This window comes from Bicyclus anynana, chromosome 17 (genome assembly GCF_947172395.1).
Source record: "Bicyclus anynana chromosome 17, ilBicAnyn1.1, whole genome shotgun sequence".
Classification (NCBI taxonomy): Eukaryota; Metazoa; Arthropoda; class Insecta; order Lepidoptera; family Nymphalidae; genus Bicyclus; species Bicyclus anynana.
In genome coordinates, this window is record NC_069099.1 from 15744251 (window position 1) to 15764257 (window position 20007).

At 37.1% G+C, this 20007-nt stretch overlaps 1 protein-coding gene across 1 annotated transcript; it reads left to right on the forward strand.

Moving 5' to 3' along the window:
* Window positions 1–358: 358 nt before the first annotated feature.
* On the forward strand, window positions 359–19650 carry LOC112050153 (zinc finger protein 26). The gene is made up of 13 exons (XM_024088335.2): window positions 359–771; window positions 1578–1709; window positions 2354–2701; window positions 3922–4098; window positions 5343–5480; window positions 6847–6974; window positions 7352–7426; window positions 8299–8431; window positions 9793–9923; window positions 10514–10655; window positions 11167–11286; window positions 12633–12830; window positions 18734–19650. Exons 1-13 carry the CDS (start codon window positions 664–666, stop codon window positions 18917–18919), a joined length of 2016 nt encoding a protein of 671 aa, XP_023944103.2. The 5' UTR covers window positions 359–663; the 3' UTR covers window positions 18920–19650.
* Window positions 19651–20007: the final 357 nt, after the last annotated feature.

The window sequence follows — 20007 nt, forward strand, 5'->3', positions numbered from 1 at the left end:
AATTTCATACCCGGGGTCTTGTCCTAAACGAACTCACCTATAGGCAATGTAGATGAAAAAATACGTATTTGTATTTTCCGATTCATTGTTTCATTCCCATGTGTTTGATTATTCATTCCCATTTTCACCAATCCTTGTAAACGGCTGAACCGATTTCAAAGAAACATTTATCTAAAAAGTAGCTTTCTAATAACAAAAACTGCATCCAAATAAATTCTCCCGTTTAGAGCTACGGTGCCACAAATAAACACCAGCAGCAGCAACAACGTATAACTTTTTGATAATTTTCTGTAGAAACTGCCGATAATTATGGTTGTTTTAACATACTGGCAACACTATGTGTCAAGTGTCAATTGTCAACATGAAAAATGGTAGCTTGGCGTCTTGCGTAGAATTAGACATTCTTGTTACAGTATTCATAAAAATATTAAAGGAACTGAGTTATTTTACAGTTTTAAATATCAAAAATGTATTTAATATTTTTTTCCAATAATTTAAAAGTATGATGTGTCGTTTAACAGATAGGGGTTGTGATATTTTCAGAAGCAACAATAGTGTAGAAGCTCTAATTATTTTCTAAGTCTACTTGTTTATAAACCGCGAACATATGATTTTAATTTGAATTTTATTTGTGTTTCATGAATTAATATTCACATTTTAACCATGGGAGACTTTTTAGTGTGTAGGATATGTCTTGCGGAGGAGGTAAAGATGCATAACTTGCATAGTTACCCATTGGAAACATGTTATAAACTTTTAGTTGGTGATAATGTAAGTATGGTTTATATATTTTTTTTTACTTGATAACAGGCTACGATTTTACCGCATAATGCCAAACTGGAATGAGTATGAGAGTATATTTGAACCTATAATGCCCTTACATATTAATATTGATCTTTAGTCTCCATAAATCTGCATCACACCGGAACCCTGTAACACATTTTGCTCTTGACTATTTCAAGTTCTACTATACCAGATAGTAAATTAAAAAAATCCAATTAGATCTGTAGGTAAAACCTGGGTAAGTAATGGTTCTGGTCCTGCTCTAACATCACAAATAGTCAGAATGTAGAAAATTTAGACCATAGACATCATTGTTGATAATAACAGGGAAAGACAGATTTTTTACGCTCTTTGATGCACAAGGGTTTTACCCAAGTTTTGATTTTTTGGTATTACCTACTGGAAAAAAGAAATCTGATACATATATGACTAGAAACCTGGGCTTTGTCTTTCATACCTAAGCTCAACCACTGGACAAACAAGACAGTTCAACTCGACCTTTATAAATAAAAATAAAAAAGTTATAAATTAATACAGAGATAAGATCAGATTTTTATTTGTTTCTTACAATGTAGCTCAAAACTACTTAACCAATTTTATAAAAATTATTTTAACATTAGAAAGGTTTTTCACAGATTAACACAGCCTGTATCTTATCTTCGCGGGGTGGTAAAATAAATCACCAGAAACAGTGAAATTAAAGGCATTAAGCATGTTGATGCGAATATGCATCAACTATTACTGCATTAAAAACATAATAATTTAAAAGAATATACTGTATTGTTGTGTTCCAGACACTTGCGTCATACTTGCCAGTAACTGCATGCTACGTGTGTGCAGCACAGTTGAGGAAACTATATACCTTCAAGGAGAAGTGTGTTAGGACTCAAGCTGCATTGACTCACATACTGAACTCTTGTGGAGAGGTAATACTCGTAGTACGCTTATTCCTTTTGGTAACTAAAAAGTAACGATGACAGAGAAAACTGCATTTTGTTACTAGTTCCTCCATTACAGGTGGTACTAACATTCAGAAGTTATGTTTTTGTAGAGGGGTGGTATCAGTGTTGGTATAAATAAGAGGGTATTTGATAACTTGAGCTCAGTTGTTTGTGAGGCAGCGTAGACACCGTCACGCTGCCAGTCGCGTTAGTGATTTTGTGCAATAATGTTTTGTGTTGTAATTATTGCTTATCATAAATTGGCTTAGTGTGGGCATGGAGAACATTTCGGGCAGGGAAAGTGAGTTTTTATGCATTCTAAAGATCAGTTCAGATCAGATCCCTTAAACCTACCCCCAAGGTTAGAAGTCCTATCCAATAAAATACATAGACCAAATACAGTGAAATTAAAGATACTAAGCATATTCTAGGGTCATATGGTTTGTTCCCATTACTAGCATGCCAATTAAGTCTATAGACAGTTATATAGTTTATAAAAAAAAATCCTGCCAAATGGATTATTGTCATACCCACTCCTGACACAGTCTTCTCCGACTAGCTGGAGGGAAATATTGGTCATATTTAGAAAAGACCTAATATTGTTATTAAAAATATATTTTTTTTTACAGATATCTAGTGATAGTATAAAACAGATAGACACACAAACCTTACACATAAACAACTGCTTAACCATAAACAAAAACCCAGATATAAATATAGCATCAGATATAATTCCTATCAAGGAAGAACCTTTAGATGGCGTACCTAATAATTACTTTGATGACAAAGAAAGTATCAAACTTGAAGATGGGTTTGACGATGTGACTTCTTTTTCAACTGATGAAGATGAGCCTTTGTCTGTGCATAAGGTGAAGAAAGAGGATAGCTGCAGAAAAGGGAGAAAAAGTAAAAGAAAAAAAGAGTCAGAGCAGAAATTAGATGATCAAGAGGATTTTAAATATGATGTCGAAATTGAAGTGAGTTTTTTAATCAGTTTGGTCCTCTATAGGTTCTTCAGTGTACAATCATATAAAGGAGACTGCCCACTGGCTAATACAACGTCGGCCCTTGGAGCCCAGGTATTACCGTATCGTACCGTATATACCAGGGGTGGCCAACAGGTCGATCGCGATCGACCGGTCGCTCGCGACTGTTAGTCCAGTAGATCGTGGCAAGGCAAAAAATATAAACACGTAGACCAGACTGCGCAACGTAATCGGCAACTGCTTCACGCATCATCTTGTATAATTTTTATAAAAAATATAATAATTTAAGATTTAGAAGTTGACATAGAAAAGAAAAAATTTGAACAATTTGTAAATATCAAAGATGATATTTTGAAAAAAACGTCTACCTACAACTTCATTTATGTGAAGTACACGACAGAAATTAGGGCAGTGGTAGCAGACTTCGAAATTTGCTAAAGCGATTTCAGAAATTCGAGAAGTTGGTTCAATTTATCGGTTTAATGATTTCATTGATCATAGTGAATTGGATACAAAAAACGCAATACTCACACTAATATATACGTGTAGATCGTTCAGGGTTTCAATAGTAAACATTAGATCTTGGGTCTAATCAAGTTGGCCACCCCTGGTATATACTACCGTAATATATAAAAGTATATGGAGATGATAATATGATGTATAAATAAGGAACTGGTATTTTTTTAGATTTTTTAGATAGAAGTATTTTATTGGCTGGGAATGGGCATTTCCTTTTGAAAGTTAGTTGTAATTTTAGTTGAGTCTTGTATTGCCATTTCCTCCAACTATTAAGCTCTAGCTCTAGAATAGCATAATCATTTTTGTATATTTTTCTGTGCCCGCATTTCAAGCCCTACCACAGGTCCTAGAAAATACTTAGTTTTTTTTATACTCTACAAGTTAGCCCTTGACTACAATCTCACCTGATAGTAAGTGAGGATGCAATCTAAGATGGAAGCGGGCTAACTTGTTATGAGTAGGATGAAATCCACACTCCTTTCGCTTTCTACACGACATCGTACCGGAACACTATATCGCTCTTTGTCGGTATATCCTAAAACATAGATCGATTTTCTTCTCTTTAGTATAGTCTATAGACTCTAGACAATAGATCTATCCCCACGAGTAATTCAAACAATAATTACAACTCTTTACGTAATATTTATCGTAGAATAGTATGTATATAGGGCCTCATCTTAGATATCTTGAAGGTTACAGATACAAGCTCTCTTCTGCAAGAAGCACCAGAAGTTGCAGTGAAGCGCCGACGCGGCAGGCCGAGGAAGAACGCCGAGAGCGGCGCTAAGACGCGCAGAACCAAGAACACCGGCGGAGTTCTGGCCGATGACATCGATCTGGAGAACTATTGCACTATTGTCAAGCTGTCAGTGAGTGCTAAAGATAAATCATCATTAACCCATATTCGGCTCACTGCTGAGCTCGAGTCTCCTCTCAGAATAAGAGAGGTTAGACTAATATTCGACCACGCTGGCCCAATGCGGATTGGCAGACTCCGCACAGGCAGAGTATTAGGAAAATTCTCTATGTATGCAGGTTTCCTCACGATATTTTCCTTCACCGTTAGAGACACGTGATATTTAATTTCTTAAAATGCACACAACTGAAAAGTTGGAGGTGCATGCCCCGGACCGGAATCGAAAGCAATCGGGTCATATCCAATGGGCTATCACGGCTCTAGTTATCTAAATGAAAAATTTAAAAAAAAACATAGATTACGTATATACGTTGTAAATACAATACATATTGACATAAATTAGTATCAGTAAGTAAACTGCATTGTAACAGGTTCTTGAAGTGTGCATCGAAGGGATTGTTTCAAAGTTTCCTGAGAACGCCATCTACTGGTAGTTTAAAATGACAAATACTGTTTCACAATGTCTGTAGATGGCAGCACGAATTGGCCAATAACAATAATTTTCGCAATGCCAACTTACTCAAGTCAAGCATTCGTAAAGAGGATTTACTTCAATATTTTGAAGCCCGCGCTTGTCACCGATCAGCTAGATCAGTGATTCCCAAAGTGGTCTATATCGACCCCTAGGGGTCTATGACAAACTGCAAGGGGTCTATGTCAGCGAAAGAAGAGTTGGGGGTCCATTAAATAAAAATGGTTTTCACGATAGTGGATCATAACACATACACTGATAGTACCTATTTTTTACATCAAACTATCTTATAATATCAAAACATATACATTATTTTAAAAGTAACTATGAAGTAAAAAAATATTATATCTATATCTATACTCTATATCTATATCTATACTAATATATAAAGCTGAAGAGTTTGTTTGTTTGTTTGTTTGTTTGATTGAACGCGCTAATCTCAGGAACTACTGGTCCGATTTGAAAAATTATTTCAGTGTTAGATAGCCCATTTATCGAGGAAGGCTATAGGCTATATATTGTCCCCGTTTTCCTACGGGAACGGAAACCACGCGAGTGTAACCGCGCGGCGTCAGCTAGTATGATTATAAAATTGTGTAACTTGTAGGATAAAGAAAATCAATATCAAATAAGTAGTGTGTCTACCCAACACGGAAAACATGGCAAGGGGTCACAAAAAAGTTTGGGAAACTCTGAGCTAGATAGTTTCGATGGTTGATTGACAGGAGGAGGAGCAGAAGGAAGAGATCATTAAGCGGCAGCAGTCGTCCAACTACCTCAACGCGCTGTACCAGTGCGACCTGTGCTACAAGGGGTTCATAAACACTGACGCGTGGAACCATCACATCGGCAAACACGACCCGGTGAGCTTCCCATATGTATATGAGCACGAGTCTCTCAGGTCAATAAAAATTTATAATAATCTGCCACACCATATACGGAATGAGGAAAAAGATAATGCATTCATAACTCAGACTAATTAGATAAAGACCTGCCTTGCAAGACATTATTTTTCTGTCAACGTATATGATCAACGATCTTATGCGATTATAAAACACTGTCTCTAAAGAATCGATGTTTCATAGTTTACAATCGTGTCCGTCGGTTAAAAACCTCCGTAAAAATACCTTTTTGTGTAGTTATATGGTGTAAAAAATGAACGAAAACTGCTAGTTTAGTATAAAATATGTATGAAATCTAAGCTAGTTTTCCTTAGAAAGTGGCAGAAAATTTTGTTCGTGAATTTGGGTGCGATACTAGTCATAAAAACGATCTCCCTATCACTCACTCGACAACTAAAGCTACGCCCAAACAAGTGTGTCTAGTATAATTTTTATATTATATAATGTAAAATATGTATTGCTTGAATGATAATAAATGAATAAATGAAAAGGATGAGAGCAGTTAGGATAATGGTCCACCACGCTGGCACAATACAGATTGGCAGAATTCACACACGTAGAGAATTGAGTAAATTTTCAAGTAGGTTTCCTCACGATGTTTGTCTGTTTGACACATGTGATTTAATTGGAGATGCATGCCTCAGATTCGTACGCCCTCCGAACCCAAGGTAGAATGTAGGTCATAACCACTGGGCTATCACGGCTTAACAAACTCATAATTTCCTTTAACAACCTGCCTTTACAAATGGCCGCGCTCTCGCTTGAAGATAAGGTTATCTTAAATCTAATTTATAGCATAAATGGGAAAGCTTTGATGGTCGGGTACTTGGGTGGACGTTTATCTCGCCAAACTGACTGAACTGATATGTATGAATTTTGTATACTTAATATCTATACTTATAATAAATTTGTAGAGAGGTCAATTCTATACATGAAGTATACTTCCAAATCCAAAATAACTATCAGCGGGTGATTAGTGATCGATACTGATGCCAAAAATGCAATCAGTAAAATTGTTATCTGTCTGTCTGTATATTCGTTATTTTAAATTAAAATTACTCGACGGATTTTAACGAACCTTTGTACAGTTATTCTTCATACTCCTGGGCAGGTTATAGCATATTTTTCGTCACGCTACGATCAATAGGAGCAGAGCAGTGAAGGAAAATGTTGTTAAAACGGGAGAAGTTACTCCATTTTTACAGCAATAGTACTGTAAGGGCTAGATTAAAGAGATCTAAGGGTGCACGAAGTCGCGGGCATCCGCTAGTTAATAATAATAGTCTGGAATCGTGACAAACAACAACGTCAAATTATTTTGTACCAGAGCGCAGGCGACATCGAGTGTCCGATATGCAAGTTCCGCTTCAAGACGAAAAGAACTCTACAGAAGCACTCCGCCAACCACGAGAAGAAATACGCCTGCAAGTCCTGCAACTATGTTTCCAAAACGACGTAAGTTGGATTCGAATAAGTAGAACATAGGTTTTGGTGATTTATTTTGAGTTTATTGGTTACATATAAAGATGAAAATATTTCCTCTTTATAATATTAGTATAGATAAACAAGAAACATCATTGAGTTTTGTTTTAGGCACATGAGGCTTATGATGTATGCGATAGGTTGGAGGACGCAGGATACATTGTAGTACATGTTTCTAGCGATTGTACCTAATTTGTAACCTGTTATATGTAAGTTATCTTCAAAAAACAGTGGATAAAGAGACTATTAATTCTCGACCCAAGATTGCCCCAACTACGAGTATTAATCTGATAAATAATTAAAAAAATGAGTATTTTTCAATTGGTAAATAAGCATTATTGAAATTGCAGAACCCAAGCTAAGCAACATCAGAGATGGCACAAGGGAGTCACGTACAAGTGTCAATATTGTGACGAAGTTTCAACGTGAGTATGAATATTCTTTAAAGGAGTAATTATTGCTAATACATCGGCCAATACAACTTTACATAGAAAATGTCTCAACACACGTGTCACTCTGACACATAAGTTTCTTCAAGATAAATCGACTCTACTATATTCAATTACAAAGCTACTGGCTTACCACAACCTTTTACAAAACCATCATGATATTTTTTCATCTCAATTAATTGTGAGAGGACACACGAGACTCAGCAATAAGCCGAATATGGGTTGATAATGATGATCATGACTTTGTATATACCTACTGCCGTTTGTTTTCTTCGCGACAAAATCTGTAGCCAATCTTAATAAAGGTTCTTATTCAACCGGTGTATTCTTTTACCAGATCTGAAGCCTCCAAAAATTTACCGAGAATGTTTCAGTCATAACCTGATCTTTAAATCAATCAATCAATTTTTTATTTCGCCAGAATATGGTACATTTACATAGGTCTTATATTATATTTAAACACATATCCTGCCATAGTTGGCGTGCAAAAGTTAACAGATCTTACAAATTAATTTACAAATTACAAATTTACAAATAATAAAAATAAAAGGAAGTTCGAATTAATTAATGTTAATATAAATGTCAACATAAATGTCACTTTTATGGTTAATGTCCCTATTTCAAGTTTTCACTCATGTAATCATTGACGCTATAGTACAACTTTTTCATTAATAAATCAAATAATGTCTTCCTAAATTTATTTACAGCTAATTTTTTTATGTATTCAGGCAAGTGATTGAATAAAGTTACCGCCATGCTGTATACATTTAGAGCAGATTTATCCTCTTCTCTATAAATTGCCAAGAATCCTGGCCTTCAGAAATGTATTATCTTCGTGTCCGTTGCAGCAAATGGACGTCGTACCTCAGCCACGTGCGCATCAAGCACCCGTCGGAGTTCATCTGCGGCGTGTGCGGGTACTCGTTCGTCAGCCGGCTGGGGCTCAACATGCACAAGACTATGATGCACAAGGGCGTGCGGGTAAGTGGCCAGGTAGCAGCTAGCTTAGGGAAGTAGGATCACAGGTACTAAAGAAAACTTATTGCAACGTATCGGAAGGTTGCGTGTTTAAATCACATCGGGGTCACCAAAATTGCGACGTACAGGTAATAGTAGGAGAGCCCGGGATGCTAAATTAGCACTTACTCGAGCTTAATGGCGACCGATTGCATTTGGTAGATTAAATTATAGAAAGAATAAATGGTTGTTTACTTTTTTTCGCTTTTAGCGGTGGGAAAACAGACTTTAAAAGCAATTTTTATTACTTTGGCTTACTGAAACTGTCAGAAAATTTTAGCGATTAATTAGGAAGTTATTTCCTTCAAAATAAGTAAACAATTAATCGCGCTCGTAACTCAAGAATTAAAATATAAGGGTTTTATTTTGTAACTTTGAAACCCTTCCATTCCATTACGTTACGCTCAAATCGTCAGATTTTCGAAATGTGCAGTTTTTAGCTATCAACTCACCTTTGCTTAATCTGACGTGCTGGTTGAGTATTTCTGAAGTTAGTTTTTTTTTGGTTGCCCTAAACGTACCCACCATAAGGGCTCATACTTGGTGAACGTACTCAACAACGTTCCAAGTCCCTTATGTTTTCTGACGCGCTCGAGTAACTGCAAAAATCCCCTCTTCGTCTCCCCGATGTGGAGACAATTGGAACACACGGCGGTTGGATGTCAACTGATTTATTATTTCAAACACATGATAGCTGACCCCACAAACTTACATTTAATGCAATTTTACAAAGCTATAGACGAGATCCCACCAAGAGGACCGCTGATATTAATAGCAAACTGTTGGATTCCTGTGACTCAAGACCGTGATCTTTGGAAATCATTACGAGATGCTTATATCCAACAGTGGAGGGTGATATGATGACGATGATGAACATAATTCAATGTCGGTTATAACAAATGGTAATATTGAAGTGAGAGAGAAATCGGATTCCACAAATGAAATAGCTTGGCCCAATTTGGGTAAAAAGGCAAAAGGACAATGTCTCCCTATTTTGACCTATAGGTGAATATGCCTTAAATTGTCAAATATTTAACACTAGCAGAAATCAAAGCCAACTTCTACTACTTCTCAACCTTAAACTGTTTGGTATAAAACCATGCATATCTGTGCCCTAGTTTTGCATAATTTCGAGTAAAGAATCTGTGTACTTGTCTGTATCGAACTGACGGATTCCTAATTTCCTCGAAAAATATTTGTAGATGTGTCACTTTTTTAAGGTAGCAACTATTAATGCGATTACGTGTATCAACTCATAATAATCAATATTGTTTTATTCAGGGTTTCTAAGCGTCTGCTAATGATCTATCTTTTCTCAACAACAGGACAAAGAGGAATTCAAGGGGGACAAGGATACGCCATATTGCGAGCAGTGTGACGTCACATTCGTGTCTATCGAAGCCTTCAAGAGACACATGGTCACATCCGTCAAACACACGCAGAGTATTGACTTCAAGTAAGTTGGACTATACAGGGATCTCTATCAATGTTGTCAATAATTATATACCTTAAGGTTACACCATTTGTTAGGTTTATATTACATAATACTAACAAAAGAGTTCAATGAAGACTGATCGCAAAGTTACTCCTGACTCCAAATATTTCTTTTGCCACATACCAGTGGTGGCTATACACACTACAAATGGACAGACCTGACGTTTCAAAAGTGCTTGTAAACTGAGCCTACTTGAAATAAATGAATTTGGTTCTTTCGGCTAGTTGCTTAGGAACGTCAAAGTGACACCAAGAGGAGTATTCTCTAGTAGAATATTCACTATTCTATAAAGCACCTTGAAACCAATACAATCACCTGTTCGATCAATGCCTGGCCACTTTATTTGCCAAATTGATCTTTGTGATTCGATGTGCTGTGTCGGTAAATTTAAATTAAGTGTTTTTAAGAAATCCTTAACTTTTATATTTCGGACCCTTAAATCCATGTACCGCACGAAATTAATATTGTTTATATTATATTTGATATGAGTCAACTACCCTATTGAGTAGTTTGCTATTTTTTAAATAATAAATATCGTTTGCGGTGTACAGCAAAGGCTGCCGGATGTGCGGCGAGTCGTTCGCGGACGCGGAGGCGCTGCGGGTGCACCACCGGCGCGCGCACGCCAAGAAGCGGCCCAAGAACTACGGCAAGAAGCCCGCCAGCCTCGCCTGGCCCACCAACTGCGAGCACGTATGTACATGTCGTAGGCATAGGGTTCAATTGGCCACCTAACAGGACGCCTAGGCCGTTCATTTAACCCTGGCATTCGTCGAAATGGCTGAAAATCAACTGGCCGAGTAGATGTTGATAACGCTAGTTATTTAGTTAATGACAGATACTTCTATCATCAATAATAATAATAATGATGATTCCCAACCTTTTTAGGTGATGTGAACCATTGGTGCACAATTTTTAGATCACGTGAAAACAGGATTATTCGTCAACCTTAAGTGGTCTGCCATAATTTTTTGGTTTTGATTGATAATTTTTGACCATGGGTTCAAACACTGTGACTTAATAATAGGATTTTTTAGAGGAAATGACCCTGACTCCACGCAGTTTTATGTGCTTTCGTAAAGCGTGAAGTTCGAAGCTCCCGATGGAATGAAGCAAGCCTAAGATACAGAGTGGAGCGGAAATACTCAATAATAATAATAATTTTGATCCTTTTTCTTTCTTCTAATGTTGATGCCTGTCGCAGTGTTCGGAAGAGATCCCCAACGCGCGCGAGTACTGGTCGCACTTCCGGCGCGCGCACCCTGACAAGCCCTACCCCATACAGAAGAACTACATCTGCGACATTTGCGGCAAGAGCTTCCGGGTGAGTTCTGGTGTACTGTCACTTCTCCCACTTTTACCATAATAATCACTAGCGGATACGGGGGGGGGGGGGGGGGCTCCAACCCCTCCCAAAAGGATCTAAGGTCTCACTGTTTTACATTTTTTTTTTTAACGTAACAAATCTAAACTTCGTTCGGTAGCTCGTACTGCTATACTCTGTGGCATCCTGCCGTTCATGAGACAGATTACCTGTTTTCGACTGTATGTTGATTTCTAAAATATTAGTCTGATATATCCAAAAGTTAAAGCTTTTTGTTACAGAATTTGCTCTTCTCTTTGAGTCTTTTATCAAAATTAAAAAATCTTTAATACTTTTTCAGATATTTGCAAAAAACCAAACTACCTTTTCACGATTCCGTAGTCAATCCTATAGTTTCGCCATGTCCGGCTGTCCATCCGTGTCTTCGCGGTTTATCGCAAAGACTATTACTGCTAGAAAGCTGTAATTTACCATTAAAAATGTCGACAAAGTCATAAAATTAAATCTTGAAACATATGTTTTTTAAAAAATCCCCTTACTGTAAAATGAGGGAATAATCACTTATTTTTTTTCTTTTAGGTTATAATACTAAACTTAGAAATATTTCTTATATTCCTCGGTCATGTCTTTCTTTTAATAAATTGAGATTGATTGACCAGGAAATTGACCTCTTCTGTACCTCGGCTACCACTGCCCGTAAATCACTGGCCACACAGTACTTTAACTTGTTTATGTTAAGCTAGCTTGTTTACTTATCAATTTAGTTTTGTTGTTTTTGTTTTCTTTTTCGCCTTTTCTTTTAATTTATCTTTATTATTATCATTATCTCTTTTTTTATATTGGATTATGTTTTATTGAAGTATATTTTCCTTGCGAGCTTGCTATCTAATATGTAAAATTTATTTGCGAAAACTTGTAATTGGCTATAATCTGTTTTCTATGTTGTTACTTTTATTATCTTTGAATTGAGCTGTAAGTTTTCCTTTCTAAATAAATAAATAATCAATGTTGTTATTTGGTCGGCAGCTCAGACCAACTATTGTATAGGACCTGCCTCGCTATTCGTTAATTTTCTGTCAAAGTATATGATCAAGGATCCAATGCGATTATAAAAACTGTCTCTATGTCATCGATGTTTCATAATTGTAATCGTATTCGTCGGTTAATGAGCTCCGTAAAAATACCTTTTTGTGTAGTTGAATAATGTAAAAAACGGGCAAAAACTTATAGTTTAGTAAAAGATATATACCAAATGTGAGCTCGTTTTCCTTCGAAAATGACAGAAAATTTCGTTTGTGAACATGGGTGCGATACTGGTCCTTCTATAATTGGTCTGAGGTCGGCAGGGTAACGCGTTCCTAGTGTACCACAAGCGCACGCACTTCGAGGAGCGCGCGTTCAAGTGCGCGCAGTGCCCCAAGGCGTTCTTCAACCGCACCAACCTGCAGATGCACGAGAAGACGCACTCGGAGCACCGGCCGCACGCCTGCAGCGTCTGCGCCAAGGCCTTCAAGTGCAAGGGCGCTCTGGACAGGCACTTCAGGGTGAGTGTGTTAGTATAGAAAACTTGACGATGTCCTCGCCTGCGCATGCGTCATGTAGCATATGGTCACAACTGGAAAATATTTGTGTGATGAGCATGGGTGTTTTCCAGTGTCTGTGTGTATTTATACATTATATAAGTATTTATATGTAGTATATAATTGTATATTAATATTATAATAGGACTGTTTTGCATTCCAACAAAACAGGTATTATGTGTTGAATAAAACACACAGCGTTAGATGAAGAAAGCTGATGTAAATTTGCCTTAATTTAGGTTGTCTATGGTTAAAAACTTACCGAATTGTCTGTAATTGTATACCTTTCTCTTTCTTTCACCAGCAGGCATCCTCTTCTAACATATAAGGATGCTTGAAACCTTTGGTGTCAATGTCATAGTCTTTAAATCTCCAGCAAGAGGATTGCTGCAACGCTGTGTGTTTTATTCAACACATAATACCTGTTTTGTTGGAATGCAAAACAGTCCTATTATGTGTTTTCTAAAACACACAGCGTTAGATGAAGACCTGTTTGTTATCTGCTGGTGATAAATATCAAATGCTATGATGAAAAATAAAAAATTAAATAATTAGTTTCTTATTATTACATATTATAACCCAAAACTAAATTCAAACAAAAACAAAATATCAAAACATAATTAACTATATGTATGTATAAATCATTCTAACTATTATAAGAAAAAAACATGAGTAATAAATTAACTTTAGAATCGTTAAGTTTGCTTACAGTCTTACAGTAAAATTTCTAGAAAGTTGTAATACTCCTCCAATTTCCCCTATTCTAGAGGCTATTGCCAAGCAAATACTACCTGGTGGAGCATCAATATTAGCTTATTTAAAAAATGCTTCTTAACCATCATTGTTATGGAAACAGGTATCAATTTCTCTGTTAGAGAGATAAATAGACTTGTGACAGTTGTATCAGTGTCCCATCTATGTCCAGAATTCAGATCAGTAATGTGATGGACAGGGCAGACCCGTCGGTCTGGATGTCTCCGCAACATCTAGTCTAACTAAATTAGTCCTTGAACCAAACCTTGGCCGGAGAATAATCCCTTCCTCAGAAAGACTGAGTTTCTCCAGACTGTTGTCCATTGAAGTGATCATGGATTCTATGACTTGAGGCTAGCAAGAGTATTGAAATTGTCCACCAAGCTATTTCAGATGGAGAATCAGAGTTATTTGAAACCTTTAAACACTCAAATAGTGTTTTATCACTAGCCGAGTAAGTGAAATGGTTTTTAGAACTTGATGAATAAGAAAAAATAAAAAAGAAAATAATAATGATATTAAAAATGTTTAGAGATACCTGCCTCTGAAACTGTACAGTAAGTTGAAATAGCTGATGATATAAGAATGGTTCTATAAGCTAAAAGCTCTTCTAAAATCAAATTTTGCTAGAAATCTAGCCACTTGCTGGCCTTCAGGTGCTATTGGGTTAATCTTATTGGTCTCACACCAAGTTAACCATCTCTTAATTGCAGCATTATATTTTGTTAGTAGATGTCTGCCAATAACTTTTTAACAAGTTTTGTTCTTACAGCCACCTATGACCAGTGAGCACCTTGGTTGGGGCCCACCCCGCAATTTTCAAGGCCAGAACACTGAAATTGTCCACTTTTGCTGGGCAATTGCCTGTGGTCCAATCAATTAAAACCTTCCGCAGGTTCTTTACTGGAAGAGGCTCTGATAGAGTCCTCGTTCGCAGGTCTGGCAACCAGAAACACTTAGTCCACTCTGGTGCTTTTAGAATGTATGTTCCCTTTGAATTAATCAAGGGAGCTATAACTCTTGGTATTAAGCTGGGTGGGGGAATGCCCAGCCCAGCTGATAGTCCCATAGTCAGCTGTAAATGTCAAAGAAAATTGCAGAACAATCTTTGCAATCTAAGGTAACTAGTGGCGTGCACAAGGTCTTTAACTAGGGTAGGCAATGTACTTACAAAAAGTACCATCCTCATTATCACAGACCTCTGGGTAGGCATAGCATTATTGCATCTATGAAGTGCACACCACTAAAGGTGACTTATCCTAGATACGACAGCTGTTGACTGCTCTTGACGTGAGCAAGTTTATGTCTGGGATACCCCATACTTGAAATATTACCTCCGAGGCTTGGGGCAGAAGATGCCACTCCGGTACTTTGCGATACCTTTGCGATACATTGCGATAGGCTATCTGCAATTCTGTTACTCTCCGAGAGATTGGTTGCCGTGAGTGTTGGCTGCAACTGCTTTGCAAGTTTTAGGACTGTGGTTGTGAGTCCTAGCAATGCTGGAGAATGTGTGCCACCCTCTTTCCCGAGGAATGCCCCAAGGGTCTGATTGTCGGATTGTTGAATTAATATGTGTGCCCCTTGTAGAGTCAACCCCTGACTGTTTAAGGCTGTGAACACAACATACATCTCCCTTCTGTTTGACTGCCGTGGACCCCACTTTTCTGATAGGTAAGTTCCATTCATGTGGGCTCGAGAGCTTGCTGCATCTGTCATTATAGAAGTAAAAATGAGTCACACTGTGTGTGACTATTGATGTTGAACTGTTTACAACAGTTTCTAACCATTAATTTAGATCCTGTTGGACAAGTAGTGGTAGACCTTTTCTTGCTCTTGGCCCATCTTGCTTGACCACTCTTAGAAACAGCTGGGTCCTGCAACACCGCAGAGGACCCTCTAAGCTGTGTAATTTGCAAAGTTTAACAAATCTAATAAAGTTAGAGCTTCTCAAAGACAACTGTCTCTATCTCTGACCCTCTCGGTTATGATGTGTTTATTTTTTATTGTCTTCTTTGAGTTTTGTTAAAATAGGTATGGTATGGAAATACTAGATCAAGATATTCTACTTCTTGAGCAGACTTGTAATAATTTATCTGCCAATCTAAGATTCTCACTATTCTCAGCGTTTCCGCAACCTGAGAAAACTAATATTGTATGATCCTGATTGACTACGAAAAAATCATCTAAATATACAATTATCTGGAAACCCTCTGCATATAGGATCTCTGCAATCCAATTAATAACTATAGAGAACCTTCTTTGAGATTGATGTCAGGAAAAATGGTAGAACTGTCAATTGTAGAACTTCATTGTTCTAAAACTATCATTATTTTGCCCTATCATTGATAAATGCTAAAATAAGCTAATGATAATAAGCCTCATGAATCTTGTCTTTCATTAAACAATCATCTGTCTATAAAAAATTCCCATCATCTGTCTGTGAAATTAATAGGAAATGTTTCACTGAGACATATGAACTCAGACCTGTGAGGTCAAGAATTGGGAGTAATCCTCTTTCTGTTTTTTACCAAGACTATGCAACGTAGGCATCCTGGATTGAGTAACTTCTTTATTCTTATGTGTATTTTTTCAATTTCTCTAATATTTTCTGTTATTTTAAATTGTACATCACATTTGTCATCTCTGTTGCACCAGTTATTAAGCTCATAACTAAACTGTTAGTGCCCTGCTGTTTTCACTGGTGAGCATGGTCTCCTAAGCAATCATTAAAAAGATTCTTCTCTGTAATATAAGATAGAGTGCTAAGCCACCTCTGTGATCCACCTATGGATGCAAAGCCTCCCTGTCAAATTTCTGACTTGGTAGAACTCTAAATGCCCACTCACCATAATCATATAATATGGTAAGTAACCATACTATATGATTACACACAATTTACATTGTAGTCTCAGAATTGAACAACCCAACATATAAAATAAATATCATTTATTTCAGTTTATAAAATTACATAAATACATGTGAGTTTGTACGTACCTGCCTTCTTTTAGAAATACTAAACCTCTTTACAAATATTCAATTAGCAGTTGAATTAGTTGATGTTCAGTCAAGCAAATCCTGCAACCCTGACTCCAATAGCTATATTTTAGTGTTAGATAGTCCAGCTGTTAAATTCTCAATTGAAGCTACTTAAATAATCTTTATTTTACATTGGCACAGCTGTTCGTTCAGCTTACGGTCTACAAACCCAGGACTAGCAATACCAGATTGGAAAAAAAAAAAAAAAAAAAAAATCGAATACCCCATTCTGAGCCTGACTGTCAAAATTTTAAGGTTTGAAAAGCAAACACGCGACAGGCTGCTGTACAGCGCGCTAGTTCGGTATGCGTACGGTACGTGGTACGTTAATAATCCTTCCGCAGGTTATTTTAAACGCCCCTAATCCACTGATGGGATAGTGTATTTCTCATAACACTCTGTACCGTGCGCAAGCAATAAAAAATATTTTTTTTTTTTTTTTATATAGATATTTTTGAATAGAATACCATTCGACAGTAGTGTCGGCAATGTAGTTTATAGATTCAAGTAAATATACTTTCAGCACCAACTCTCGTCGTCAACTCTCGGATCCGAGTAAGTCTGATACGATTTGATTTTGTACTTACATTGTAAGTGGAGGTGATATTCCTGGAGGATGAAGAATCTGCTCTTCTCAGCCTCAATGTCGACTCTCGTACGAAGCGTTCACCTTCGAATCTGATTCACCTGAGTGCACAATGCACATGCACACTGCACCTCACAGAACACTATAATACTCCTAAAGGTGCTGCACCTCCTCTTAAGCATCCATTTAAGGATATTACACTGTGTGTTAACAATTTTAAATCTATATTTAATATTTCAACACTTTTTTAACTTGGAAAATTTTTGCGACGTTTTACCGGCAAAATTTTACAAACGCTATGTCATTGACACCAAAGGTTTCAAGCATCCTTATATGTTAGAAGAGGATGCCTGCTGGTGAAAGAAAGAGAAAGGTATACAATTACAGACAATTCGGTAAGTTTTTAACCATAGACAACCTAAATTAAGGCAAATTTACATCAGCTTTCTTCATCTAACGCTGTGTGTTTTAGAAAACACATAATATCAACTATCTTAGCACCCATAACACAAGCTACTCTGTATGCTTACTTTGGGGCTAGATAGTGATGTGTATTGTTTAAGTATATATATTTATTTATTATTATTTATTTATTACTAGTTATAACGATCGTATACATTTATCTCATTGTAGCCAAACGGCACCAAAGCAGCTCTACTTCGCCTTGACTTTTTAGGCTACTTGCCTCTTTTGTAAACAGTGTTTAAACTGAATTATGGAAGTATTATAAGCTATATTTTATTTTTTCCCGTCATTAATAACCAGTAAAAAATTTAATATAGATGAAAAAATATCTACGTGAAATTTTTGCTGCTGAAACACAACACAAGTGATGTAATTCATAAAAGTAACAGCGTGATTGGCGTTTGCAGTCATGTGATTTATCACGTCACTGCAAGCGCCAATCACAAACCGATGCCTTGTAGCGAATGACGTCACAGTTTATGGTTGGCGTTTGCGGTGACGGTGATAAAAATACAATTTTGTTTTATAAAAATATTACAATTACGATTGTTTTCACAAATAAAAATATGATTATAGTTTCTAAGCATCTAAACTGCTTATATGCAAAAAAACTTATTAGTTTTGTACAGCAGACGAGTAGCCTATTGTGGATATATATATCACTACTCAATTGTGTAGCGTCTATTAGTGTAGTAGCATTGCAGATTGGTTCGTCGTTATCAACCCATATACGGCTCACTGCTGAGCTCGAGTCTCCTCTCAGAATGAGAGGGGTTAGGCCAATAGTACACCACGCTGGCCCAATGCGGATTGGTAGACTTCACACACGCAGAGAATTAAGAAATTCTCTGGTATGCAGGTTTCCTCACGATGTTTTCCTTCACCGATGAGACACGTGATATTTAATTTCTTACCCACACCCTCCGGAATCGGAGGCAGAGGTCATATCCACTGGGCTATCACGGCTCTGCAGATTGGTTACCTGCTGACTAATAAGAGGTTTAATGTAAGGTGTGTTCCGCAGAGTCACACTGGGGTAAAGCCGTACGAGTGCGAGGTGTGCGGCAAGGCGTTCGCGCAGTCCAACAGCCGCAAGCTGCACGTGGCCACGGTGCACCTCAAGCAGCCCTCGCCCTACATCAGCCGCGCGCGCCTCGAGCGCCGGAACAAGACGCACAAGGACACGCACGCGCCGCACTTCTTGTATTGATTCTATGTTTCATGTGAAACTTCATTAATAAATAAAAAACAAAGCGCCATCTATGAACCTCATGCATAACTGCATAGATAAAGGGATTGTTTAAAGTTTTCTAAGAACGCCATCTACTGGTAGTTTAGAATAACAAACACTGTTTCACTGTGTCTGTAGATGGCAGCACGCATCTTCAAAGCCTCGCCCTTTTAAACTTTTCGTCATTCGTGAGTTATTCACCAGCTACTCACCAATTCAAGAATTAATGAAGTTTACTACTTACGTTACTTCAACTGTACAAATCTGCAGGAGAGAAAAAGAAAATAGCTAGAGAGTTGACATGAAGAGATGCGTTGTGATACCATGCTGACTTTGGACGCAAGAGGAGGTCGTTTAGTCTGTGAATCGTACACGCCCTGCCTTAATTGGCAGTCTATGGATCCTTCCTGGGCTTAGTGGGCCCTAGGCGGCCCTGAGTCTAGGAGAGATTAAAAAAGGGGATGCGAGTCAGACACGAAGGGGCGGTAGGGGGCATTCCTCTTGAATTCCTTTACACGTACAAGGACCAACACGCTGTGCCGCAGTTCTTTTGCAATCAGTATTAAATTAGTTTTTAAATGTTAATTATTGTTTGCCAAGTGCAATGTTTATTTTCTAAAATAAACTAGGTATAGTATATTATGTGTGAGAAATATTTTTTTGTAATGTGCTTTGTGATGTAAATTAAAGTTGATGACGTTTTGTATTTATCTTTATTTTTTATTTTTTTTTTTTGAGTAAGTACCTACCATGTTTCCGTATCCTTTAAATGAATTCCGTATATTTGAAATTTAATTTAGAATGAAGATAAATTTGATACTGGATTAGTACAGGCTACTTTTTATCTCGGGAAAAACCCGTTCCCGTAGAGTTAGAAAAAACAGAATTTCATGCGAACGGAGTCGTGGGCGTCTGCAAGTTAGGTACACCATTTCATATTATAATTTATATATTATTTAGATATTCTGGATAATTTCAAGGAGAGATAGGTCTGATAATTATTAAGTGTACCTATAGTATAGGTACACTTAATAATTTCGAAAGGTATAGGTCCTATACCTTTCGAA

Bases quoted from the DNA above. Each gene is read 5' to 3' on its own strand.
- LOC112050153 (XM_024088335.2), top strand. From the start codon at position 664: ATGGGAGACTTTTTAGTGTGTAGGATATGTCTTGCGGAGGAGGTAAAG. The intron at 7,427-8,298 runs GTGAGTATGAAT...TGTCCGTTGCAG, and splicing joins TATTGTGACGAAGTTTCAAC to CAAATGGACGTCGTACCTCA. The intron at 11,287-12,632 runs GTGAGTTCTGGT...TGAGGTCGGCAG, and splicing joins TTTGCGGCAAGAGCTTCCGG to GGTAACGCGTTCCTAGTGTA.